Here is a 27,974-nt window from a genome sequence, read left to right as displayed (position 1 = left end):
TCTAATTAAACGTTTTGGATGTGATTATCTGATGTGCCTTGTTTGCAGTACATATTCTGGTATTAGTATCGCTATGTTTTTATGAAAAACTTTGTTGAACAACAGTAATATTGAGACTTTTTGGCTTTTGTTGAAGTGGTGGTCATTTCAACTTTTCCAGAAGTGATATATGTCACAGTACCTGGTTCTCTTAGAGTACTCCTTGGTAATAAATCTAGCTGATCTGTGGTGGACCATTTCCAATTGGTGAATGTGTTTCTGCCGGTATTGAGTACATTTTAAGTGAGGCCTGACTTCTGCAAGGTATGCTTGACGTTTGAATTTCTTTGGAAGTTTTATACCAAGATTCCTCTCCAGAAACCCAAGTGATCTGTTAACTTTAATGGTGATGTTGCTAATATGTTGGGGTACAAGGCTCCCTTAATAATTATGTTAAGGTTTCTTTTTTTTGCTTATTTGTATTTTCTCTGATAATACATACAAAAAAAGATCATGTTTAACATCATGTATCCTAGGAATTTTAGGCAGATTATTCATCTTTCGAAGGGGGAATTTGGTTTTTTCTTTGAACAAACAGATGGAAGATTTTGTTATTTATAAACCAATGTCTTTATTATTTTCTCACCTGAACATGGAAATGTGACAGTGTGAGTGGGGCATGGTGTCCTATTGACAAATATTCTTGTTTTAAATGATTTTTAAAAGCGAAACCAATTTTCTCTTCAAACTTCTATTTTGATTTTTTTTCTCTGGAAATTCATAATAAACTACTTATTTTCTTTGTCCTCTTGTCTATTCGATGAAAAGCTCATTAGAGCTTATGTTTAATATGTTTGTCAAATATGCCAAAATCAAAATAAAGTTTTACTTACTTACTTACTTATGGAAATTGTCACCTTATTTTTTTCATAGATTCAGGGAGGAGGGGGTTTTCATTTCTCTATTCTTTCTGTTTCATATATTCATTATTATTTTGGCCAATTATTCAATTTATTTTTTTTGCTTGTAATTCTCTGTCCTTTGAACACCATTAGGACCTCATTTATATGTTTACAATTTCAGACAGAAGTTAGGATGGGGAATTTTTAGATATAATTATGTTAGAATGATTATTTATAAAATTTGCAAAATATATTTTTATGTAAATATTGTAATGCTAAAATAAAAATTACAAGTTTGTGTTACAGCTGCTAATCTAGAAAAAAAAAATATTAATAATAATAAAAAAACACAAAATACAGTAAGGAAGGTTTTATCTCCATGAATGAACATGTTCGGTAGATTGATGAAAATTTAAATAGTCCCTAAATGGGCCTCATGATATCTTCTTGAACTAAAGTGTTATGAAAGGGTCAATTTCATTGGTTGTCGCTATGTCACGTGATGTCAACATTGAGGGAAAGGTGCACATGAAAGGAGAGAAGAAAGTTAAGAATGAATGGACTAAGATGTGTCGGGACTGTTCTTCCTTGATGTCATTGATGCAGAGGTAAGACAATAAAGAGATGATTTATATGCCTTGTTCTATAATTGTCAACATTGTAATATTTTTTGGATGTCGGACAAAATATTTCAAGACAAATGCATTTTGAAAAATTAAATAGTCATAAATCTTGACAACGTTGATTTAAATCAAGTTATGATTAAAGGGTATTTAAATATTTTATAATATGTCAGTTGAAGCGAAAGTAATAATTACCTAGCGTGATATAAAAAGTTAATGTCATGAATGTTGTAATGACTAATATATATCATATGAATATATACTGAACACATTGGCATTGCAGAATGAAAATTAAGTAAAATCGAACCACATGTACAAATGTACTTGTCATTGCTGTTATACTCCTGACTGGCTTTTAACAGCATATTGTTGTCCTGTCTCTAAATTTCCATGGTTAGGACAGTGGTCTAGTAATAATTTTTCACTTTATTTAATTTTTAAGCAGCTAATTAATTGAATGCACATGGAATTTTACTTGGGAAATTGTTTTCAGAGAAGTTGGCATTGCCTGTTGTACTGTCCAATGTATTTGCTAATTGCACATCTTAAAGAAGCCTTTAAGGATTCATTTTAGTCTTTAATTTTTTTGTCTGGCTGGTGGTGATTGATATGAAACATTATCTTTTGCATCACACTAAGATTTAGAGCAATGCCAATGAATTATAGCATGAGAACATTATGTAGATTCATAATGTTGAAAGGTGAATTTCATGATTGCTTTGGGGATCAATCTCTGTCACAAATTTTTGCTACATGTGTAGCCTAAAGATGTTGAAATAACAATAAATCCCAAACAAAATTTTGTAAAAGATTTTACAAGGCCAGTATATATATACATGTATGTGCATGTAAAATGTATATTCAGAATATTCACAATTTTTAAAATTGGACTTATTAGTGGAAGGCTATTAAAGAGAAAAATAAAACAATGATTAATAATCATTGGAATAGGTACACATTGAAAGTCATTCATCCAGACAACTCCTGGTCCAGCCAAATTGCTTGTATTTTCCTTCAAAGCCCTTCTTACTGAAGTAAATGCCTTTCCATTGACTATTCATTACATATTCTCATGATTCTGGTCATCATAATAAAATGGAAATTGTCAAGATAAAAATAACTCTGGACAGCTTTTAAAATGAAATGATAGTTGATTATCAAACTGTCAGATATTAGTATATTGCACAAAGCGATTTGTCAATTCAGAGAGTGGAAATTTACTTAAAATGTTTGGAAGATTTTCAAATCAAATTTCTTAATTTAGGTGAAATAAAAAACATGGTCACCATACATACATTATACATATATGTAATTCTTGATTTTGATAATTCAATTTTCAAATGGAAAAAAAATGCAGTTAGACAAATAAAAAGTATTATGAATTACATTGTAAATGAAAAAAAGACAATTTTGAAGAAAAAAATTGTCTGCTGACTAACATGTCATGTACATTTGTACTCATGGTGCAACTGCTTGTAATGTTTCATCTAGATGTTGTATAAGACCATGTATGGAAAAATGTAAAATGATCGTAAGTTTTTGATGTAACAAAACATGTACATGGCAGTTGTGGTTATCAAAGACATCTCCAGATGGCTTTAAAAAAAATCAACAATAAAATAGAGATATGGTGTCACCCTAACTAATGTGTTTAAGATATAATGACAATAATAATATATGAGCTGATTACTTTTCAGGTAAAGCATTCTTGCTTTAGTGGTAGAGGATTGAGAATGACCTGAAGCATCATCTCTGACATACTTAGCATACTATCAGATAAAAGGTATGACTGATAGGTCTAAGGCCTTGGTGTTCAGACTCAACGATCATGGACAGGGACCAGAAATTATTCGTCAGATGTTCCTTGAACGAGGATGGATAGAGTTTGATGAAGTACAACAAGAAGATGAAGATTGGAATATATGGTGGAGGACATCACGTTTCCGTAACTGTGATTACGATTTCCTACAGTCATGGCAAAGGTTAAATCATTACCCAAAGTCTGTTGGCATAACCAAAAAAGATTGTTTAGCAAGGAATTTAAAAAGAATGAAAGGAGTTCATGGTACAGGAGTGTATAATTTTAGTCCTATTGCTTTCAACTTGCCAAATGATTATACACGTTATGTTGCAGAGTATGGGAGGCTGAAACAACAACAAAATGATGGCAAGTCCTTACTGTGGATATGTAAGCCTGCTGACATGTCCAGAGGAAGGGGAATATTTCTGTTCCGGGACATATCTGAGCTTCAGTACGATTGTAATGCAGTTGTACAACGATATATAGCAAAACCAATGCTGATTGGTGGATATAAATTTGACCTTCGCATTTATGTAGCAGTGCCATCGTTTCACCCATTGACCGTTTACATCTATGAAGAAGGTATAGTGAGATTTAGTACAGAAAAATATGATCTTAATACATTAACTAATGTATTTGCTCATCTGACAAACACATCAATTAATAAGCATAGTCCATCCTATACTACTGACAAGGAGTATATAGGCCCCGGTTGCAAATGGACACTTACACAATTGCGTCATTATTTTCATCAAAACAATATCAATGACAATATCTTATGGATACGAATATTAAATATCATTATATTAACCATACTGATTCAAGCGCCGCAAGTGCCAAAATGTACAAACTGTTTTGAACTTTATGGATTTGATGTTCTTATTGATGAGAACCTGAAACCATGGTTACTTGAGGTTAATTTTAGTCCTTCACTTAGTGCTGACTGCCAGGTTGACATGGTTGTCAAAAAACCACTCCTACATGACATTATTCAGTTGATGAATTTCAAAGAATCTGATGTTTCAAGAGGAGGCGAGAAATTAAAACGGCAAAGTACTAGGATAAAAGGTAATGAAACAATAGATAGATATGCTTCTAGCAGTCGATTAAGCCACCATAGTTCAATACAGAGAGGGTCATCATTTCACAAAAACATAAGCAGTCTAAGCAAACAGTCAACTGTTGGGGAGAGAGAACTGGCATCATATATTGAACAGGATTCTGATGACATTAAAATAAAAGTAAAGGGAGATGAATGTCTAGGACTTCCATTAGTTAATACTAAAGAAGATAGTCGTCCAAATTCTGGTAGTTCTGGTATCTCTAGTTCCCATAGTGATCTGAGACAAGGTAATGAGGAAGTTCATAAACCAATAAAAAATTCTATAAAACGTTCAAAAAGTGCTGATACAAGACTGAATTATGATGAAACTGTTGGATCTCGAGAAAAGGTGAAATTCTATATAGGTCAAAAGAGAATTGACGATAATAACAATGTGTCAAAAAGTACATCTGTAAATAATATCAGAATTCCCCGTAGTGCTGTCACTCGTGAATCTAGTTCAAGATACCCAAGAATTGATCGTCAGACTACATCATCATCTTTTGCTAAGTCTGATGGGTTAATATCACATAGATATGAGAAAGGCTCAATAAAAAGTTCTGCCACTTCGGACAGTGCAATTTCCAGTTTTTCTGGATCAAGTGAAAACTCAGACTTGATTTCGTTGCCAGTAGAAACGAAAGCTACATCAAGACTTTTATCTCAGAGACAGAATGTTGTTCCGGCAGTAGATGTTTCAGCATCAAATAGTAATACGTCTGTAACAGAATCTAGTCAAACTATGAAAATCAAGTCATTACGACCTAATGGAAACTCATCAACTTTTCGTAAAATCTCTGCTCTTGGTGTAAGTAATACACCATCTCAGCTGAATTCAAACAGAAGTCGCAGCAGGATGCAAACAAATATTAGTAATTCTTCTGTATCTAATCTACCAAATGTGGGTTATAAGAAATTGCAGGCCAGTACACCTGTTCCAAAAACAACCATAACACCACGACACCATGGTAGTATTCCACGAAATATTTCACGAAATCCTCCTGTATCAAAATACTATGTAAACAACAATGGAAGAAATTCTTCACAGGCTAATATTAACCTTACACGATCCCAATTGTTTGTGTCTAATTCTCCAACGCAATCACAGACAATTAGGTCATCATTACAAAGTAACAGTCGAGACTTGGGTCAAAGGAATACCAACAATTCTCGTCTGAGTATAAGGAGAGATTCACACAACAGTAAACATCCTATCAGGGGAAGATTGAAGGGACCAGCACCTATTGTAGGGGATTTCTTTCTAGGATTTCCTTTTAGTGAAATCTCACTTAAAGCAGCAAACACAACTCTAGATGCACATGTTGTAGTAAAAGAGACACAAAGACTTCTGAAAGAAGCATTAGTAAAAGTAGATAAAATATCAGGTGATATAAAAGTGGGTGGACATCTCCCATATGGTGCCTCAGAATGGGAAAGGAGACTTTGGGGACCAGTCAAACCTCAAGAAGAGAATAGTTGACAAAGGGGTAAGTAAACACTAAATTTAAACTTTTTTAAAGTACACGTTATTCTATTGTAAAGTGTAATATGACTTATTTGTTATATATATATACACATAAGTTACACTGAATTATTAATATGATTTTCTTACAAGATTTTTTTAAGAAATAGTAACTGTAACAAGATTTTTTTAAGAAATAGTTACAGTTACATGTAACAGATTCATTACTCATAATTTATAGCAGAAACAGCATATATGTACCTTTACTGCCTATTAGCATTAGCTAATCTTAGGGCAGATACATGTACAATGTATGTACATGATGGAAATTCAGGCTTTTCTGCAATATTTTTGGTGTTATTGAATTAAAAACTGCCACAGAAATGTGTATCAATTAGAACTTGCTTTTTAACTTCTGATTGCATATAATTGTTTTTGAAAGCAATATTTCCTGGGGTTTTTTTTGTGCGTATCTGGGTTTTTTACCACGACTAGCTTAATTTTTCCCATTTTTATACGACCGCAAAAATTAAAAAATTTTTGGTCGTATATTGGTATGACGTTGGCGTCGTCGACGTCGTCTGGCGTCGTCCGAAGACACATTGGTTTTCGCACTCTAACTTTAGTTTAAGTGAATGGATCTCTATGAAATTTTACCATAAGGTTCAATACCACGAAAGGAAGGTTGGGATTGATTATGGGGGTTATGGTACCAACAGTTAAGGAATTAGGGGCCAAAAAGGGGCCAAAAATAAGCATTTTTGTAACTTTCAGACAATAACTTGTGTGTAAGTGTATGGATCTCTCTGACATTGTACCACAAGGTTCCATATCACAAAGGGAAGGCTGTAATTGATTTTGGGGGTAATTGCCTCAAAATTTTAGGAATTAGGGGCCAAAAAAGGGGCAAAAAACAAGCATTTTTCTAGTTTCATGACAATAACTTGTGTGTAAGTGTTTGGATATTTCTGAAATTGTACTACAAGGTTTCATATCACAAAGGGAAAGCTGGAATTGAGTTCGGGGGTAATTGCCTGAAACGTTTATGAATTGGGGGCCAAAAATAAGCATTTTTCTAGTTTCAAGACAATAACTTGTGTTCAAGTCTATGGATCTCTCTGAAATTGTACTGCAAGGTACCATACCACAAAGGGAAGGCTGGGATTGAGTTTGGGGGTGATGAATCATAAGGGGGTTCAAAAAATTTGGGGGGGGGGTTTCTTTCTTTTTTTTTCTTTTTTTCCTTTTTTTTTTCTTTTAAAATTTTCCATTTTAAGTTGGTTATTTCTGATTTATATTTAAAAGCAAATAATAATGATATGGTAGGAGATACACACCAAACAGGATGTGTAAATTTTTATATAATAAGTATTGTGCAATAGCAAGAAATTTTCAATTGCACAGTATTGCACAATAGCAAGAAATCTTCAATTGCACAGTATTGCGCAATAGCAAGAAATCTTCAATTGCACAGTATTGCGCAATAGCAAGAAATATCCAATAGCACAATATTGAGCAATAGCAAGAAATTGTCAATTGTACAGTATTGCGCAATAGCAAGAAATATTCAATTCCACAGTATTGTGCAAAAGAAGATACTTCTTATAAATTGCTTATTTCTTGATCAATTTCAATGGGGTTTTATTCTTGAATTCTTGGGGTTCTTTAATATGCTGAATATAACCGTGTATTAAGTTTTTGGATTTTGGGCCCCGTTTTTAAATTGGTCCACATTGAGGTCCAAAGGGTCCAAAATTTAACTGTGTTTGATTTCATCAAAAATTGAATTATTGGGGTTCTTTGATATGCCGAATCTAACCGTGTATTTAGATTCTTAATTTTTGGTTCCGTTTTCAAATTGGTCTACATTAAGGTCCAAAGGGTCCAAAATTAAACTTAGTTTGATTTTAACAAAAATTGAATTTTTAGTGTTCTTTGATATGCTGAATCTAAACATGTATTTAGATTTTTGATTATGGGCCCAGTTTTCAAGTTGGTCCAAATCGGGGTCCAAAATTAAACTTTGTTTGATTTCAACAAAAATTGAATTGTCCACATTGAGGTCAAAAGGGTCCAAAATTAAACTTTGTTTGATTTCATCAAAAATTGATTTCTTGGGGTTCTTTGATATGCTGAATCTAACCATGTATTTAGATTTTGGATATTGGACCATAATAGGTGAATGTCCAATTTAAAAATTTTAAGTTCTTAGACCACATTCATTCTGTGTCAGAAACCTATGCTGTGTCAAATATTTAATCACAATCCAAATTCAGAGCTGTATCAAGCTTGAATGTTGTGTCCATACTTGCCCCAACTGTTCAGGGTTCGACCTCTGTGGTCGTATCAAGCTACGCCCTGCGGAGCATTTTATTGAAATTATTTTGGTTAATAAAATGGTCATTGGTTATTTGCAATTAATAAAGTTTATTTTTGTCAAACACATGATGTATGTCGTGTTGCCTTAGTTTGCTTTGCACATTGGTAAAAGTGAATTTTAATTTTATCTAGTTAGAATACTTTAAATTGGTTCTTTTGTGATCCAATTTGCTGAATAAAACTTGAAGGGGCTGCATGAAAGTCAATGTAAAAAAAGTTAATTTCTGATGCATGTTAATCCAATTTTTTGTCTTTCAAATGCCAATAAAGATCTGAAATTTTTTGAAATCAATAGTCTTTCCATGTCTGTTTGTTTTTAATATTTAACGTCCCCCATATACATGATATATATTTTTAAAAAAATTTAAAAAAATTATATAGCTTTATTACATGTTATCAACTACATGTATATACACTGCCAAACTTATGTCATGAAAAAAATAGAGTTATATTAAGGTGGTACATGTTGGTGTATATGTGTGTTCTTAGTATTCCATTTTAAATTCCACTTGAACTTGTGAAAGACCAAAGGACTGTTTAATTCATTATTCATGTAATTGGTATTCAGTTTGAAAATATTGAAAAAAATTGGTGAAATTCCAGGAATCAATTTTGGCCAAGATTAGCTTTATTTCAGTTTATAGTACAGATATTCTGTTATGTAACTTCTTATTAAGCTAGATTGATTGATAGATTGATTTTACCTTAAAAACTTTGTATCAGCACAGACAAGTGTTAAGCTATAAGCTTACATTATGGGAAAAACAGGATTTAAATTGAAGTGTACAATTTTTAATAAAAACTTATTGTATTGCTTTAGTATCAGATAGACTTCCTACAGCTGTTAATACTTCACAGCTTTTATAATGGGCCTAATAAGGTTAGAAGTCACAACTTAATTTGATGCATCAACACAGTTGGTCTGTATGGACTGTTTAGTTAATGCCTCAATAATACTGGACAGTTGGAGTACTGGTACCCTTAAGGTCAAGGAAGAGTAAATTTGGGCTATGTCACAGATTTTGGTAAAATTTTGTATAGAACATGTAGAACTTTGGCTTGTAGAACATTAACTGAAAGGTAAAAAATAATGCATTTATCTCTTTTATTTTTTGAAATATTACTGATTCAACCTTTTCAAAATAGATGAAAATTTGTATAGAAAGCACATAAAATCGGCCAAAAACTTCTTGAAAATATCAAATCGCCAATTGACATTATTTTTCAAGAGGACATCTGGTGCAGTTAAATTGGTACTGTTAATGATCGTTAATGTTATAACTGAGCATACAGTGAATTTTAACACATAGCTGTCACTCAGCATCATATTGAAAGATATTTTTCTTGTTGACATGAATTGGAGCATAAAAAATGCTAAAAATTCTCTGAGAACCATTAATGAATTATATTGAATATGTACAAACAGGAATAGATGAATTGAGACTGCATGTACATGCAAAGAAACTTACAAACCATTGTGAATATCAGTTTTTCAGCAAAATATTTTAAAGAAATTACAGACGTATTGAATTAGTAGCAAAACAAAGGGCCTCGTTGGCTGAGTGGTCTAAGTAGTTCATTTACTGTATCACTAGCCTGTCAACAGTAAAGTTATGAACCCCTCACTTGGCAGGTGTATTCACCTCCAATCTTGATCGACTAGGATTGTCAGTTTTCTGCCAAAAGTTGTGGTTCTTTCCAGGCACTCTGGATTCCTCCACCAATAAAAAACTGACCACCAAGATATAGCCTATAGTGCTGAAAGTGGCATAAAACACAAACAATCAATCATCATTTAAAAAAAAAATAGAAATACAAAACAAAACAAACAAAAATTCAAAACAAAACACAAGCCTGAACATTAATCATGGAATCAACAGAAAACTCTCACTCCCAAAACTGTCTTTGTCAAAAGTGCTCAACAAAAGTTGTTTATGTGAACAAGAATTCTTATTTGTTTGGGACATTGCTTTTACCTTGGAACTATTTCATAATAAAATCTATTTATCTGTTGCATGTAAAAGATCAATCAGTCTAATTGGCAGATATAATTTTAATATGACATGTTGTACAAAGCAGATAATTTTGTTAGAGAAATAATATGTTTCATGTTCAGTACCTTTAAAACATCAATATTTTATCTGAACAAACAAATTATATTGTTATTGTCAGTGCAGTTCATGTCAATCTGAACATTAATAAAAGTATAAAGAATATTGATTGTGAAGAATCACGATAATGGCTAAAAATGGCTTTAGTGTTCTAAGAATTTAAGATAGAGTGGTTTGTATTTCCAACACACTTGCTTAAAATTGTGTGTTCAGAAAAGATTTTGTAGTAATGTAATAGGTTTGCCTAAGAAATCAACCTTTTATACACCTTTATTTCTTCTGTTAATTTATATTTTAAACTTAAAGATCAATTTGAGATATAACTTAACAAATTCTTGTACAAACTTTATGATATAATCTCTAAAATTTCACTTTATCAGCAGATCATATAAACATAAAAATGTCATTTAAATAAAATAATACAAAAGAGAAATATTATGTAACTATTGATTTAATCAAAATAAGATCTTCCCCTCGTTAGCTTCAATTTACTGATTCATGTACAAATGAATTTAATGAGATTTAGGGTAAATATGTCAATGAAACAGCAACCCAACCACACAAATAACAAAAAAAAAATTGACTGATCAGAATACATCAAGCTCTAAATAGCCCCCAGTCTAAAAAGTGGTGAATAAAGTCAGTTGTGGATTCAGGATTTTAGGTTAGTGGGGGGGGGGGGTTAACTTGACATGTTATATTCAAAAAAATAAATTTTATCTGATTTTAGGGGATTGCCTGGGTTTGCCTTTGCCTAAATCTATCCCTGATCTTTAACAGAGATATATACATTGAAGATTTTTTAGTAGAAACACATGACGGTTCAATGTCACCTCTTAGCTGTAGATTAGAATGAACCAACTGTGTGCCTGACCTTATGCTTGCAATGCCATTTTAATCCAACATATTCAGGATAATCCTTTAGTACAAAATGTATAGGAGTTTTAAGAAATGTGTTTAAGGTTAAGTCCTAATTGGTTATAATATTATTTAAGGCAACAGGCTTATGTAGTTCATCATCATGTAATCATTGAAATTGAATTGGTTCAAAATCACTGTTTTATGGCTAAGGATAGTATATTAGGCTTGAAAAAAGTCTTTGATTTAGAACAAGATAAGAATCTGAGACTTTCATCGTCTTAAAAAATTTGATGGAACATGTACATATTTAGTACATTTATGCAATACTAATAAAATCATGTGTCTGTGCACACTGTAGGGGTTTGTAATTTCAAAGACAGTTCACAGATCACCTGATCATGTGGGTTTTTAATTCAGAATGTCATTGATCATAAATCTACCATGTCATTAACTATCTGACAGTTATTGTCATACTTGGATGAATTTAAATAGACCATGTTTGTAGCCATGTGGTCTCCTATTGTCTTTTTGATGCATCTAATTTTTTGAATATTTTGTGTTTGGCATCCAGATTATATGTGTTCGAAGTTTGAAATTATGAATGATAATATTTTTTGTCCATATTGACTTTTAAGTAAAGATAAAGTTGTCATTATTTTTGAAGTTTTACTACTTTATCCTGTAATCAGCCAACATTATGACATGTACAAATATCAGGTATTATATAATACCAGCAATGTCTCAGACAAGTTCAAAAATCAGGGCTTTACTGTTTTGCAATAATTTTTCAGGAGTTGTACCCTTAGAAATATGAATTATATTGAAGATTGTATTGTAGTGCTCTCAAGCATACATGTACATTCTTAAACTTTTATGAAATTCATATAAAAGTTTTATATCAGATATGTTCGAAAATCAGCCCTAATCAATTTTTTTTACAGGAATAATGTCCCTTAGAAATGTGTATATTATAAAAAAGGTTGTAATGAATTGTAGCACAATCAAGCCTATTCTTTTCTTGTCAGATTTTTATGATATTTATTAAACGGTTCCTCCATTAGACAAGTTCTGAGATCAGTGCTGATTGAATACTTTAATAGGAATTATGTCCCTTTGAAATACATTTTTTGTATTTTATAAAATTGCATAATTGTAAGCCAACAAATTTTTTTGCCTTTATTATGAAATTTTTATCAAAGCTCATATCAGAAGGGCCTTGAATGAGTTTTATAATCAGTGCTGATCAACTATTTTTACAGCAGTTATACCCCTTGGAAAGAATAATTATATAGAAAATTGCATTATAAGCAATTTATTTTTGGATATTGATGAACAAGTTTAAAAGAACCTCATAAAATATATTGAAGCTATTGCACTTGAACAGATAGAATATGTGCATCGCCGTGAGATATTGGAATGCTCTTCTTCTATCTGTATTAAATGATTGCCAATGAGACAACTTTCCACCATACAGTCACGTTACAGCCTTCACAATGAGCAAAACCCATACCGCATAGAAAGCTTTAAAAGGCCCTAAAATGACAAATATGAAACATTTAAAACGAGAAAACTAATAGCCTGATTTATGCATATATGATATACAGCAACAACCACTGAATTGCAGGCTCCTGACTTTGGACAGGCACTACATAATGTGGTTGGCTTAAACATGTTTATGAGCGCTCGATCATCCCTCCCCTAACCTAGGACAGTGGTATGTACCGGTGTAACAGCACAACATAAGAACAAACTATATTAATCAGTTGAAAAGGGCTTAACTCATCAGATCTATAAAAAGGACACAAACAACTAACAAAAACACTAAAGACAAAAAGAACAGATCTGAGAGCACTTGGAGTTAGTGAAAGCTCAATAACACTAAAATGTAAAAATCATGTATCTAAGACTTACTTCTGTCTTTATATCGAAGACTTGGGGTATGTGTTGGACAGTGGTTATTGAAACTGGACACTCTGATTGATTGATTCATCTTCCATGATCAGAATATTCTCCAGTGGTCAATATATCTTAGGATGGACAGAGTGCTATGCTTGTCTAAACTGAACTTCACTGTCTACTTTTTAGGCTTGTTGGTTATAATGCCGAAAGATTGATCTATCTAGGTTGTAGTTGGTATTTGATGATTTTAATATCACTGCTTAAAGACAGAAAATAATGCAATAACTTAGATGTTCAAAGTTTTGATAAAAGAATTTAATATTCATTAGTTTGATACCTTGAATACATATTGTAACAAAGCTAAATTACATAATACATTTTAATGCACTTTGCAGCACATTATAATTTATGTAAATCCTTTTTAAAGAGCTAGTTTTTAAAACACAATAAATATTAGACTTAACTGCTTTATTTCACAAGCAGATTATCAAGTAGGTTGTGTAGTTTTTTTAATGTCAGCTTTATTATTTTTTTTTCTTTTTGGCCAAAATCTTAAAGTTTAAATGTAATGTGAATACCAATGACTCCGCCAAAACTATGAAAAAAATCTTGTTCACTTTAGTAAGATTTGAATGTAATTTGTATATTTTTTTTCGTTTTCGTCAAAATATTCAGACTTAAACAAAATGTGAATACCATTTATCTCTGCCAAAACTATAAAGAATTGTGTTTACTTTAATAAAAATCAACAGTAATTTGATGATAATAGATATGTGTTGATTGTGTTGCTCGCTAAGCAATTGGGTTAAATGATTTAACAATTTCATTAACAAAATTAGAATATAGGCTACTTTAAATATACCATAATATCGTCTGTCGAAGAAACAAAAGGCTTTACACCAATTGTACATGTAATAAGTCTAATTGTATTGTTCATTAAAGTGTTATGTTTCATTTATTAAAAAGTTTAACTTTTGTATTACTGTCCTGTTTTTATGACAAGTAATAAAAGTACAATAATCACCTGTTTGTTCAGGCGAATGAACTTCTGCTGAATGTTCAAGTAGCATGTTATTAAAAAGTAGAATCTTATTAAAAAATTTAATCAGCTTAAATTAAATACATCACTTCAGAGTGTTAAATGCATTACTCTATATTCATGAAATACTGTTATGTAAAATGTTAGAAAATCCGCATGTTCTAAATATCAAACCGACATATTTATCCACTTTGTCTTTGAATTCTAGAATGCATTGTCAATAATAGAAACAGTTTCAATGTTGTTTTTAAATAACAATAATAAGTTAACTTTCCTGCCTGATGGAACACTTTTTCAAATCGTTATGAATCATACATCTCAATCTAACGTCTTATGTGTACTTCTAATTTTTTAATTTTTTTATCCAAATAATTTTTAGGGTTTCCCTTACCAAAGCATGGACTTTTTTGTTACTGACATATTATCTCACCTTGAAGAAGTAAGAAAGCGAGACTTAGGTATGCTGTTTCCAGCAGTGGCGTCAACAATTTGTTAATGTTTGTGATTAGGTCAGTTTAAGGGGAACCACTTATGATAGGTCAATGATATTTAATACTGTACATCCAGAAATTATTGCGAAAAATGCGACAGGTAGTCTTAAATGACAAAATCGCAATAATAAATGCACGCAATAATTTCTGAATTTACAGTATGCAATTGTATAAGCATTGGCACATATTATTTCTAGGGAGATTATTTGGCCCTGCCACCTCAGTCATGGTCTATTGACTTTGAAACTTTTGCATAGTTTACATGTTAAAGTTTGTGATTATTTCAGTTAAAGGGGAACCACTTTTGATAAGTCAATGATATTTGGTAAGCAGTTGTATAAGCATTGGCACATCTCATTTCCATGGAGATTATTTTACCATGCCCCGCTCTGTCATGGTCTCATGACTTGACTTTTGCATAGTTTACATGTTAAAGTTTTTGAATAGGTCAGTTTAAGGGGAAGTTATGATAAGTCAATGATATTTAGTATGCTGTTGTATTAGGAATCTATTAGCATTGGCATAAGTAAGAAAGTAAGTGAATTTTATTTAGAGTCGGCACATATTTACAAACAACAATTAACATGAGGTTAAGAAAGCTCTTACAACTGACTAAATATAAATAAAAAGATTTGGTATGTGTGCCAATGAGACAACTCTCCATCTAAACATATATACAAAGCATCACAGTACAAGGTTTTAAATAAGACAGGTACACATAAGCATAAAAATATAAGCACATATATAATTTTGAATAAGATAGACACACATAAGCATCAGATTAAGTTAAAACAAAATATGTGTCGGAAGCACTTTTAAAATGTCACATACGCACATAGATAATATTTTAAACAAAGCAATGAGATTATGGCAAAATTTTAAAATTCATATAACACGCAGTAGGCACTATTATTAGCATATAGCAAAGAAATGTAGCCAATAAGCATATATAATAAAGCAGGTAGCAAAATTTAAAGCCTCAATTTATGGTATCAAGTTGTGCTGCCTCATATCTGAAAGAATTCTCACCATACTTAGTAGTTCTAGGTCTTGGTATTTCTGCACAGCTGAAATATCTATTATTCTTTAATACAGTAAGATCTTTCACAAAAACAGGACTTTTCTTATTTATTATTTTAAAGGTCTCCAAGGCACTTGTTCTCATTCTTCTGGTTTTAAGTGACGATAATTTTGATTTTCCCATTAATTTTACATAAGTGGTTTGAAATCATTATAAACAAAACGAAGAGCTGTTCCTGAATATATATATCTTATATCTCAGAAATATTTGGCCCCGTTCCTTCAGTCATGATTCATTGAATTTGAGTATTTTGCATAATTTACATGTTAAAGTACAAATGTATTGCTATTTTATTATCAAAATAATATACAGGTGAGACATATCTCTGAGTCAACAGTTTATATTATAATTTAGACAGGTTCACTTCAAAATTCTGATTTGGTTTTCGTTGTTTTACTTATAAGTATTGCAGCCTTTGATTGTTATATCCTTGTAGATTTTTTTGGAAGGCTGAGTTCTTGTACTCTAAACTATTTCAAGGTATTTGATGTTATAATTTTGTGTAGCAACTGTAATTTATATTAATGTATTTCATTAGGTGCAATGTATTCTGGAAAATATATTCCCAAATATATACACTTAAATGAAATATGATATTAAAATCTTATATTCCAAAATAGAGATGACATGGCTAAAATTCGAATGTCATTAATTTGTTCCCTCAAAAAGAACTTCAGTTATGGTGACATGAGAATGTAGAGAAAAAATCACTTTGAAGCATTAGTTGTTATTTGCAAATGATTTTTTAATGATTAAATAGAATTTGATGAGGGTCTTTGAAGATTTAGTGGTGCATAAGTTCAGATAATGTTTGATATATGTACATGAATTACCATAAATTAGACACATGTCTTTTCATGTATCCAACTATATCATACTTATTTCTAAAAATTACAATTGAAATACAAAAATGTAGTTCCACCTATGATATATCAGTACTAGGGATGTCAACTCGGTGAACAATTACTAATCGAGTACTCGTTGGTTTTATCGAGCGATACTCGAGTACTCGCTCAGGAATATATCTACAACACGGAAACACAAAAATACGTACTTTATATTCTATGGTTTGTTGTTCACTTGTTTGTTGACGAAAAACCATCTACATAAGGACAAGGAATTACACACCATAATTAACATTTCATTACCTAGAAGTAAAACAATAATCTAATCAATATAACTTAATAAACACCTATTTGAAAATTATAACAAGGAAAAACCATATCAAAACACCAGTATTTGGTAATCATTAAGAAAACACATTTAATGTTTACAAAGGCGTAAGGATTAGAACTGTTCACTGGGGGTCACCAGAGGATGCAACAAGTTTATTTTATTTGGAAACATTTTCTTGTCTTTTATTGGGGACAGTCGGTTATGTAACTTTGTAAATTACAGTCTTGCAGACGAAAATATTTGCTCTGACGGTACCGATGTGACGGAATTGTTAAGACATGTTTAGTTTAAAGTGTTAGTCTAAGTAAAGTCCATGTATTTTCGGAGGCATTTTAAATGACAATTTAGCACAAGTATACGAAACAAAATGTATTTTATTTACTAGTATGATTAATCAGTGATGCCTATTTACTTTTATGAAAGAGGTTCTCAAGAAGATCAATTTTATATAAAGAAAACAGCAATATTCTAACAGGAAACCGATTAGTTGAGTATCGTTTTGGTATTCGATACTCGGTACTACCGAGTGAATACTCGAGTACTTGTTGACATCCCTAATCAGTACACCAAGACCTGTCAGGGTGATTCAAACAAAATCCACTCTGGCTGGAGTTACTGTAAACCAAATTATTTTTGCAAGCGATTTACTTTTGCGATTTTTGCGAGTACAAAATAGTTCGAATATGAGTAGTCGCGAAACTGAAAAACTTGAATATAAATACATTAGGAAAATTAGAAAATCATGTAAAAACAAATAGCCAAGAAGTCTGACAGCTAGAAAAAGACAGGTGAAAGATTACCAACGGGACATTCAAACTCATAAGTCGAAAGTAAATTGACAATGCCATGGCTAAAAAGAAAAAGACCAACAGATAAACAACAGTACACAAAACACAACTTAGCAAACTAAAGACTGATTAACACAAACCCCATCAAAACTGGGGTGATTTCAGGTGCTCTGGAAGAGCTAAACGCAAAATAAAGTATCAGCTAGAATAAGTTGGTTTACGGAAAGAGAATCACTGTGAAAAAGGGTGATTGAAAGTGGTAACACTGAATTTTGACCCTGCCATGTTCATCAGACTATTACGAAAAATGAAATTAATATAAAGAGATATTTCAGAGTAAATCATCCACATTTACTGGCATTTGTTGTGAAAATTAACCATTAAAAGCGATTGTTAGCTGAAACCACCTTGTTTGGTATCAATATGTACAATGGTCTTTCACTATCTCAATCAGAATTTTCAAGAATGAAACATACTGTTTAGAGTTGGAGCAATTTTAAGAACTTAACATACATATATGGTATAGACACTTTGCTATTGTTGACGATCCTGTATCGACCTGTAGATGTCTTTTCTGCTGTTATTTTGTTGTTCTTGGGTTGCTTTCATTTATCAATGTATAAACAATATCCCCTTTAAATTTATTCAAGGGCCTCAGTGGCTGAGTGGTCTAAGTAGTTCATCTACAACGATTACTAGCCTGTCAACACTTGAGGTTGCGAGTTCAAACCCAGCTCATGGCAAGGTGCATTCCACTCCAATCTCAACTGACCAGGATGGCCAGTTTTCCTACCAAAGGTCGGTGGATCTTTCTGAGAACTCCATCTTTCTAAAACAATAAAAACTGACCCCGAGGATACTACCACTTTATTTTCTTCATTTTGACTCTGGTGGATAGTTGTCTCCTTGGCAATTATACCACATCTCCTCATTTTTATGTAAAAAGTGCTGAAAGTGGCAAACAACAATCAATCAATATGATTCATGTTATTGAGTCTGAGTAACTCAATGATGGTTTTACTGATTATGTTCTGTCCAAATTATCACTTCTACAAGTTTTATTTTTTATCTTCCAGCGAAATCATCAGTTCTACTAGCTTTAATACATTTTATCTTCTATCGAAATCATCACTGCTACTAGCTTTACTTTTTATACGCCCGTCAAATTTTTGACGGGACGTATTATGGTATACAAATGTCCGGCATCCGTCCGTCTGTCTGTCCGGCGTAAACATGTCGCACCGTAACTTGAGAATGACTTATCCAAATTTCATGAAACTTAACATAGTTGTTTCTTATGATGGTCAAACAATCTGTATACTTTTTGGTGAAAATAAGATTAAAACTTTTTGACTTAGTAACTAAAACAGGTGTGTGTTTTTTTTCACATGTCGCGCCGTATCTCAAAAACAATTTATGATTATTGCTTAAAACTTTACACACTTCTTAGTTATATTAATCTTAAGATCTGTATACTTTTTGGTGATGATTCAAAATTTTATTTTAGAGATATTGAGTATTTTGTTAAAAAAGGGGGAGGGTTTTTTTCACATGTCGCACCGTATCTCAGAAACAGTTTATGATTATTGCTTAAAACTTTACACACTTCTTAGTTATATTAACCTTAAGATCTGTATACTTTTTGGTGATGATTCAAAATTTTATTTTTGAGTTATTGAGTATTTTGTAAAAAAAGGGGGAGGGGTTTTTCACATGTCGCGCCGTATCTCAAAAACGATTTATGATTATTGCTTAAAATTTTACACACTTCATAGTTATATTAATCTAAAGATCTGTATACTTTTTGGTTTTGATCCAAATTTTATTTTTGAGATATTGATTTTTTTTTTTTTAAAAGGGGGGGTTTTCACATGTCGTGCCGTATCTCAAAAACGATTTATGATTATTGCTTAAAATTTTACACACTTCTTAGTTATATTAATCTAAAGATCTGTATACTTTTTGGTTTTGATTCAAAATTTTATTTTAGAGATATTGAGTTTTTTGTAAAAAAAAAGGGGGGTTTTCGCATGTCACGCCGTATGTCAGAAACTATTTATGCTTATTGCATAAAAATTCACACACAAGACGATGGGCGTATCATGGGCTCATGGCGCAGCTGTTTATTATCTTCTACAGAAATCATCACTGCTACTAGCTTTTTTTTATCTTCTACTGAAATCATCACTGCTACTAGCTTTACTTTTTATTTTATATTGAAATCATCACTGCTACTAGCTTTACTTTTTATCTTCTACCTATATCATCACTGCTACTTTAGCTTTACTTATATCTACACTGAAATCATCACTGCTACTAGCTTTACTTTTTTGTCCTCTACTCAAATCATCACTTCTACTAGCTTTACTTTTTATCTTCTATCAACATCATCATTGCTACTAGCTTTACTTTTTATCTTCTATCAAAATCATCATTGCTACTAGCTTTACTTTTTGTCTTCTATCGAAATTATCACTGCTTCTAGCTTTACTTTTTATCATCTATTGAAATCATCATTGCTTCAAAAATGTACTAGCTTTACTTTTTATCTTCTACAGAAATCATCGCTGCTACTAGCTTTACTTTTTATCTTCTGCCCAAATCATTAATGATTCTAGATTTGCTGATTTTGATTCTGTCTAGATCACTAAATGGTTTTAATGATTAGATGTGTTTCAGATCACTGAATGATATTTAAACCTTGATATGATATCCCTTCTGAAACATCAAATTTTATATACCATATTTCATATAGAATCCATCATGTAAACATGATCTTTTCTCTTTTCAGATAGTTTCATAGGTACACATGACCCATGACAATGTCATAAAACATGACAGAAGAAAGCAATAATGTTTCAGTCAGTACATGATGTGTTATCACAGGTATTGGCATTGTCCTGATTGGCCAAACACTGACCATAACAGCAGACAGCAGAAACAAGTGAAACCTTGGAATTTGGTGGAAACTACAGAGGATAAGCTTGGTCAGTACTCTGACATCTATAATTTGAATAGTGTTTTTAGATATCTACAACAGTTTTGAGGATACATTTTGCTCACTATATGAAAATAGTTGTACTTATTTTGATAGAATACCCACATTTTTTCATTAATTCCTCATAAAAGTATTATTACTCACAAAATCTTGATGATTTTTAATTTTTTTCATGAAAACTCATTTATTTAATCTTTAAAGCTCTTAAAAATATTTTTTAAAAGTTAGATGAACTTTAAAAAGTATTCAAGTGCTGTTTGAGTAATTCACTTAAAATAGCCATAAATGGCTAAGTGGCAGGAGTTATTGACAAATTGTGACAATGCCAGCTAAATAAAAATGATCAAGAGTGTAGTATAAAGGATTTTTATGGAGGTTGGTGTTTTATGTTCGGTATAGGTATAAATCAATAAAGGTGTTCAAAGGCATACTATATCATTTAAATGTTTTAAAGTGCATCCAATTGTCACAAGAAAGAGAAATAAGTCCTTTTTAGTATCTTCTATATCACCATGTGTTGTGTTGCTTTAAAACGTGGATAAATTTGTGTATTTTTTCTGGTTTGGGTAAATGATATTCCTTCAAAAAATGAAAAAAAATTTACTGTTAGAGAATTAAAAAAAAAAATATTCAAAAACAGCCTCAGTATTAAGATTAAGTAGGATCTATTGTTAATGTTTGATTAGTTTTATATTGTTAAATCCCAGGTCAACACACACAGTAACTATTTTATAGTAACTCATTGTACAAAGATTAATACAAATTATGTACAGCTCTTGTACAAAAGTCATTCTCTTTCAATATTTCCCTGAGTTATTCTATAATGTAAATTTTCAACAATAGCAGCAAAAAATGACTTCTGGCAATTTAGAGTCTAATAATATTGTAGAGACATTTTCTTATGTAGATGACCCTATTTTGACCTCTTTTATTGTCTTTCAATTTATTCTGTAGTTTGGTCATTTGTGTCATGTCCATGCACCCAACATCTAGTTCTATTTATATTTGAACTCAAGTATTAAAGTTTTTTTTTAAATTCCCTATTAACCCCATGAATATCAATTTTATCTTATGATGATTTTTGTCTCGCCTTGACCAGAATCCAAAAGCGAGACATAGGTATGTTTTTTCAGACATCGGTTGCTGCGTCAACAATGTCCCGCTGCAAATGTTTGCACCTGTCCTAAGTCAGGAATCTGATTACAGTAGTTGTCGTCTGTTTATGTAGTTCATACGTGTTTCTCGTTTCTCGTTTTTATATAGATTAGACCGTTGGTTTTTCCGTTTGAATGGTTTTACACTAGTAATTTTTTGGGGCCCTTTATAGCTTGCTGTTTGGTGTGAGCCAATGCTCCGTGTTGAAGGCCGTACCTTGACCTATAATGGTTTACTTTTATAAATTATTACTTGAATGGAGAGTTGTCTCATTGGCACTCATACCACATCTTCCTATATCTAATTAGTTTGTGATTTGGTCTAGTTTATGGTGAACCACTAGTGGTAGGTCAATGATATTTGGTATGCAGTTGTATAAGCATTGGCACATCTCATTTCCATGGAGATTATTTGGCCCCACCCCCTCAGTCATGCTCTAATGACTGAAACTTTTGCTTAGTTTACATGTATTAGTTTGTGATTAGGTCAGTTTAAGGGGAACCGTTAGTGGTAGGTCAATGATCATTGGTATGCAGTTGAATAAGCATAAGCACTTCTCATTTCCATGGAGAATATTTGTTCCTAATCCCTCAGTCATGGTCTATTGACTTTGAAACTTTTGCTAAGTTTACATGAATTAGTTTGTGATTAGGTCAGTTTAAGATGAACTACTAATGTTAAGTCAATGATATTTGGTATGCAGATGTATTGGCATTTGCAAGTTTCATTTCCATGGAGATTATATAACCCCATCCCCTCATTATGGTTCCTTGACTTTGAAACTTTTACATAGTTTACAAGTTAGTGTTTGTGTTTAGGTTTGTTTAAAGGGAACGACTTATGAAAAGTCAATTGTATTTGGTATGCAGTTGTATTAGCATTTGCACATCTCATTTCCATGGAGATTGTTTAGCCCTGTACCTTCAGTCATGGTTCATTGACTTTGAATATTTGCATAACCATGTTAAAGTATTGCTAATTTAATTTCAACATTTGCATTATCAAAATAACAAATAGGTGAGACATATCTCTGTGTCAACAGTTTATTATATTTTTTTAAATTATTGTTTTCAAGAATTCATAAGTTACAAAGGAACTAATTTTATACATCACATATTGCTATGATAAATTTAGTAATATTGTGACATTAAAATGAAAGATAGGAATTAGATCAATAAATTAAATGATAAATTCTTGGAAATAAAAAAATACTTTCTTTGTTACAGGAAATAATTATTAATGCTGTTGTTAACTGTGAAACTTCATGAAAATATGACATGAAAAAAGTTCAAAATATTTTGTTAAAGTTTATTGATAAATTCAAGACAAGTGTGGAAAAAATTAAAAAGGGAACAATATTTTGTCCATTTAATTTAAATCATACTGAGAACATTAATAACGGACTTCAGCCCCTCCTTTAGTTTAAAACATTGAAAAGGGTTATTCCCCTTTAAACATGTTTTCGTAGATATTTTCATCCCAATATTCATATGACTTAGGTAAATAAAATGAATTTGGATAACATAGGATCCTTAACAGTATTTTTTGTAAGAACAATGAATTTTCATTGGGTATGATCGAAATGTAAAGAAAATTCTATTGATGTGTGTGTTATTGCTGTTTAAATGTTCATCAGCAAAACTAGCTTGTCTTTCATATAATATCAGCTTTAAACATGTAGAGTCATCATATGTATTCATTGTATATTTATATATTTATGTAGCTTTAATTGCAATAGGGCCATGATGTACTATAGCTTTATCAAGAACATTTGTATAACAAAAGTGTACAATGTCTCCTTATCAGTTATTATTATTTTTTATATATAAGCAAAGACGAAAATTTGTTTAAATAAGTAATTTTCATAAAGTATCTCTACAGTGCCATTCTGCATGAAATTTTCAACTGAACAAGTAAAAATATTGAGTTTCTTTAAGTGATTTTAAGAATAATTGAATTTCTGATGTTACAAAGTAATAAAGATGGAAAGTAACTAGTGGCATCAGAAATTTGTTTATGTTATAAATAACCAGTATCAAAAACATAGTACAGAATAAAATTATTCCCAAATGATGTCTAGACTTATATGAGTTGAAAATTTCATGAAAATCCAATAAAAAATGTATATGTTTTATTCTTATGAAATATATTGTGTAATTTTCCTTGACTTTCAATATTTGTACATAAATAGTATTTAAATGTATTTTTCTAATTAGTGCTTTTACTGTACAGAGTGTAAGAATTTGAAAATATAATAACATGATGAAAAGTGCTGAACCAGTTTTTGGACAAAAAAGAATTGTTTTGATTATTTCAGTTTCCATTTGTTTCATTTCAATAAGCTTGATTCCAATCGTTGTCTTTCCTTCTAAGTACATATGTATTTGGTATGGTATTACGTCATTTGTGTTTATGTTGAGAATAAAATCTACGTTAGACGGTTGAGCAAAAAGATGACTTTCTGAATTGGGATAGTTTCCATAACACAGGAAAGATAAATAATAGAATTAATATATTTCTGTAGGTAGGGTTGGGTTTAATACAGTACATAAGAACACAGACAGATGCTTGAAAAATGACAAGTTGGCATGATGATCTTGTCTGTTCAAGGATGTAGAGATCCAGTTTTCCCATGAAGCATTTAAATGACGTAAACAATCGGTGAAAAATAAAAGAGTTTTTTCTAGTAATTGAATTGATATGAATCGAACATATTAGATGTTGCTTACATTTTCCAGTGTGAAAATCTTATGCAACACCTATCTTACAGAGATAATGTCAGATTTATGCACTAAATAGATTGGCATACATATTTGAATGTAGAGAAATATAATAGGATTTAAGTTTTTTTTATGTTATGTGAAATTAATTGTATTGTAGTTTATTACTATGCAATATAGTTACGATAATCCCTGCTGGTACAGTGGTTAAGTAACTTGGTTAGAACCTTCAAGAATGTGGCTTTGGTCTACTATACGAAGGAATCATGGTTATTTTCAACAACAGTTACTTCTTGCATTAAAATATTACTAAGTCGTTAGAGAAACATTACATGTTTGTTTTTGAAAATTTTCTGCCTAATTCATACATGTTAGAACTGGTCAATGGCAATAACAAATGGCATAAATCTAACATAGATTTTTCTGGATTTCCTAGAATGAGAAAAACCACAAATTTAGATACTAGATGAAATACAATTTTTTTATTACTTTGATTGGAACAAAGATGAAACCAGTAAGTCAGATACCCTTTTTTCTCCAGAAATTACAATATATAACTTTTAGTTTGGCTTTATAGGTTTTCAGTGTGTCTCAATGCTAACATGACTCTTTAATATTTTGTCAACTTATATATCACACCTGTTGATAAAGCAAGTTTTTTGTTGTCATTGAAATTTGTAAAAAAATATGTACCTGAAAACTTTCAAATAGATTGAAAAGATTTTATTCATTTTTGATGGGGAAAAGGTTAATTCTGTGAAAGCTGGTTCAAATCTCTTTATCAAAGAAATATTTTGGAAGAACTCAGGATTACATAACATAATTAGACCAAGGTTTATCTTCTCACTTCTTGTATTTTAAATAGGGAAAAAATCAAGGTTTTTTTTCTGTTTCAATGCTGACAACCAGATAGTAACCAAAAGCAAACAGTTAAAGTTTACAAATGATTTTAAATAAATTTATTTTATTCATTGAAGTAGAAAGTTTAACAACTTAGGTTGTAACTTTTAATTTAAAATTGCTTTATAGAATTAAATCCCTGTCACATAAATGTTTTGAAATATAAATATTGATATTATGTACAAATATGCATTGTATTGAAAAGTAGCAAGAAGTAGAAATGTGCAAAAAGTTATTTTTGAAAGTAGTAATTAATGGCTTCTGGTTTATGGTTCTTAACTTTATTGCTACAAGTTTGGCCATTTGCACATTAGATAAAATCAGGAAAAAAACAAAAAATCAAGCCAACTATATGTACTCAATTTTGTTGCGAAAAGGAAATTTGTTATTAATTAACGTTTTGAAAATATCATCAGAAATATTGAATAAATAACTAAGCTGTGATTTCTACGTTGAATCGATCTTTGCTGTATGCATATTACTCTATTATATATTGTATTGTATACCAATGCACCAAATTAGTTCTTATAAAATTATAATTGGCTGGATAAAACAAAATTGATTTTGCTGAAAAAATTTTTTTTGACATTCCAAAAAATATTTTAAGACTATGGCTAATCCTTCAAATTTAAAAAGCCGCTCTGTGCTGTAACCAAAGCAATGACAGTCTAAACCTCAAAGGTTAAGTGTGTAAATATTTAGTTAATACTTTTTGTCATAAAACTCTTGTGTTCATTTTTAATGGTCAATATTTACACTTTGTACAAAATTTTAAATATTGTTAATATTTATAAAACTCTCTTGTTGTTATGTACATTTTGTATATAGATATTTATATATGTGAGGCAGTTGATGTTATAATTATGCCTGTAAATGTTATATATATGAGAAGCAGTTGGTGTTAAATTCTTCATATTTGTTATTGTATGGGAAACTGTTACAGGTATATATATATATTTGTCGTTTTTAGTACATGTGTACTGGAAAAAGTGCTATTTGTGAATTGAATAAAACTATCCGAGAAAATTTGTGCAGACTTCGCTAAGAATTTTAGCTCCTACCTGATTGGGACAGTGTTTGGTATTCCCATCATTCATAGAATGCCATCATTCCCCTTTTTCTAATGGAATTTCAAGACCAATTTTGACTAAAATTGTTCTGAGTGAGCAGTAAATATTGTTTTTTTTTTAAAGAAATAAGATATTCAGAATTTCTTTTTTAGATGATCTGTAAATTCTGTTCCCAAAGGCAGATAACTCTTATAAAATTTTACTGTATTGAAGGTTGAACAGCTGTCTCACAATGTTGATAACATTTTCTTTTTTTGTATTTGAGGGCCATCAGTGTCATTAAAAGTGCTGTCTGCTGTAGTATGAGTCTTTCATTATTTAATGTATGGAGATCCATTCATGTTATTTATAGTACTGTCTGCTTAAGTATGAGTCTCTAATTATTTAATGTATGGTGAACCATTTATGTTATTTATAGCAGTGTCTGTGATATTTTTTCAGTATTAGAAAGCTATTAGATCTTGTTTGTTATTGCTGACTAAATTATTGTTTTGATAGAAGCATTGTTTTCATTAAAACTGTCAAAATAATTGTTATTGTTTCTTACATTTGTTATATTTCTATTCATTACAATCTGGATCAGCTTAATCACCAGATCCATTCAAATGTATGCCCCCTCTCACACTATATTTCCATGTCCAGAGAACAGAGAAATCAGGATAAAAACCCTTTTTGGACATTTAATTTTGAAAGTTCACATCATAATGAATATATGAACCAAGTTTCAAATTGATGTGACCATTACATCATGGTAAACTTATTTGACCAAAACATTTTACCTGATATGAGCAGGATAAATGAACAAACAGACAAACTAACTAACAGATGGACAGATGTACAGACCGGAACACATAATACCCCACTACTTTTGTAGGCTGGGCATACCAATTAGAAAATCTATATCAAAAAGGAATAGTTTCTAAAGACTAAAGGAGGAATACATAATAACCAACACATTATGTATCTGTATGTCATTTGATGTTGGTGGAAAATTATAGTTCATTAATTCAAGATCTTCGTTAGAAGTAGGTATGCTGTATTACAAATAATCCTGGACGCAGAGTCAGAAGAAAACACAATAAATAACAACAGTAGCCATATTGGTCAGCAGTTCAAGGTCATCTGATAGTTCTGGAATAGGGCCACTTTAAAATGCTAAACTATTCTTTTTTCTAATTCTTGACTAGCAGTAAAAAAGGTCTAAGATGACATTTTTATCCATGTGTTTTATTTATAGTAATGACCACCAGTGTGGTTTAATTGGAAAATCCTGGCAAAATTAAAAATTGACACTAGGTGAATTGGGCAAATATTGGCTCAAATTCAATAGGCCAATTTGTACCTGAAGAAAACTAGAAGGATGTCAATTAATGACAACAGCTAATAAACTATTTAGCCCTTGCAATCATGTGCAGTAAGGAGGGGGACTAAACTGAT

General features: G+C 31.1%; 1 protein-coding gene across 1 annotated transcript; it reads left to right on the top strand.

Annotated features, from left to right (window-relative positions):
- The first annotated feature begins 1,383 nt into the window (after positions 1-1,383).
- On the top strand, positions 1,384-27,067 carry LOC127725755 (tubulin polyglutamylase TTLL6-like). Its single transcript, XM_052232977.1, has 3 exons — positions 1,384-1,489; positions 3,202-5,894; positions 20,486-27,067. Exon 2 carries the CDS (start codon positions 3,290-3,292, stop codon positions 5,885-5,887), a length of 2,598 nt encoding a protein of 865 aa, XP_052088937.1. The 5' UTR covers positions 1,384-1,489; positions 3,202-3,289; the 3' UTR covers positions 5,888-5,894; positions 20,486-27,067.
- The last annotated feature ends 907 nt before the right edge of the window (positions 27,068-27,974 follow it).

Source organism: Mytilus californianus, unplaced genomic scaffold (genome assembly GCF_021869535.1).
Source record: "Mytilus californianus isolate M0D057914Y unplaced genomic scaffold, xbMytCali1.0.p SCAF_15, whole genome shotgun sequence".
NCBI classification, from domain to species: domain Eukaryota; kingdom Metazoa; phylum Mollusca; class Bivalvia; order Mytilida; family Mytilidae; genus Mytilus; species Mytilus californianus.
The sequence above is the reverse complement of the archived record's forward strand: the minus strand, read 5'-3'. Positions and strand labels throughout refer to the sequence as shown.

What these genes read in the sequence shown, in the direction of transcription:
- LOC127725755 (XM_052232977.1), top strand. Translation starts at nt 3,290, where the DNA reads ATGACTGATAGGTCTAAGGCCTTGGTGTTCAGACTCAACGATCATGGA.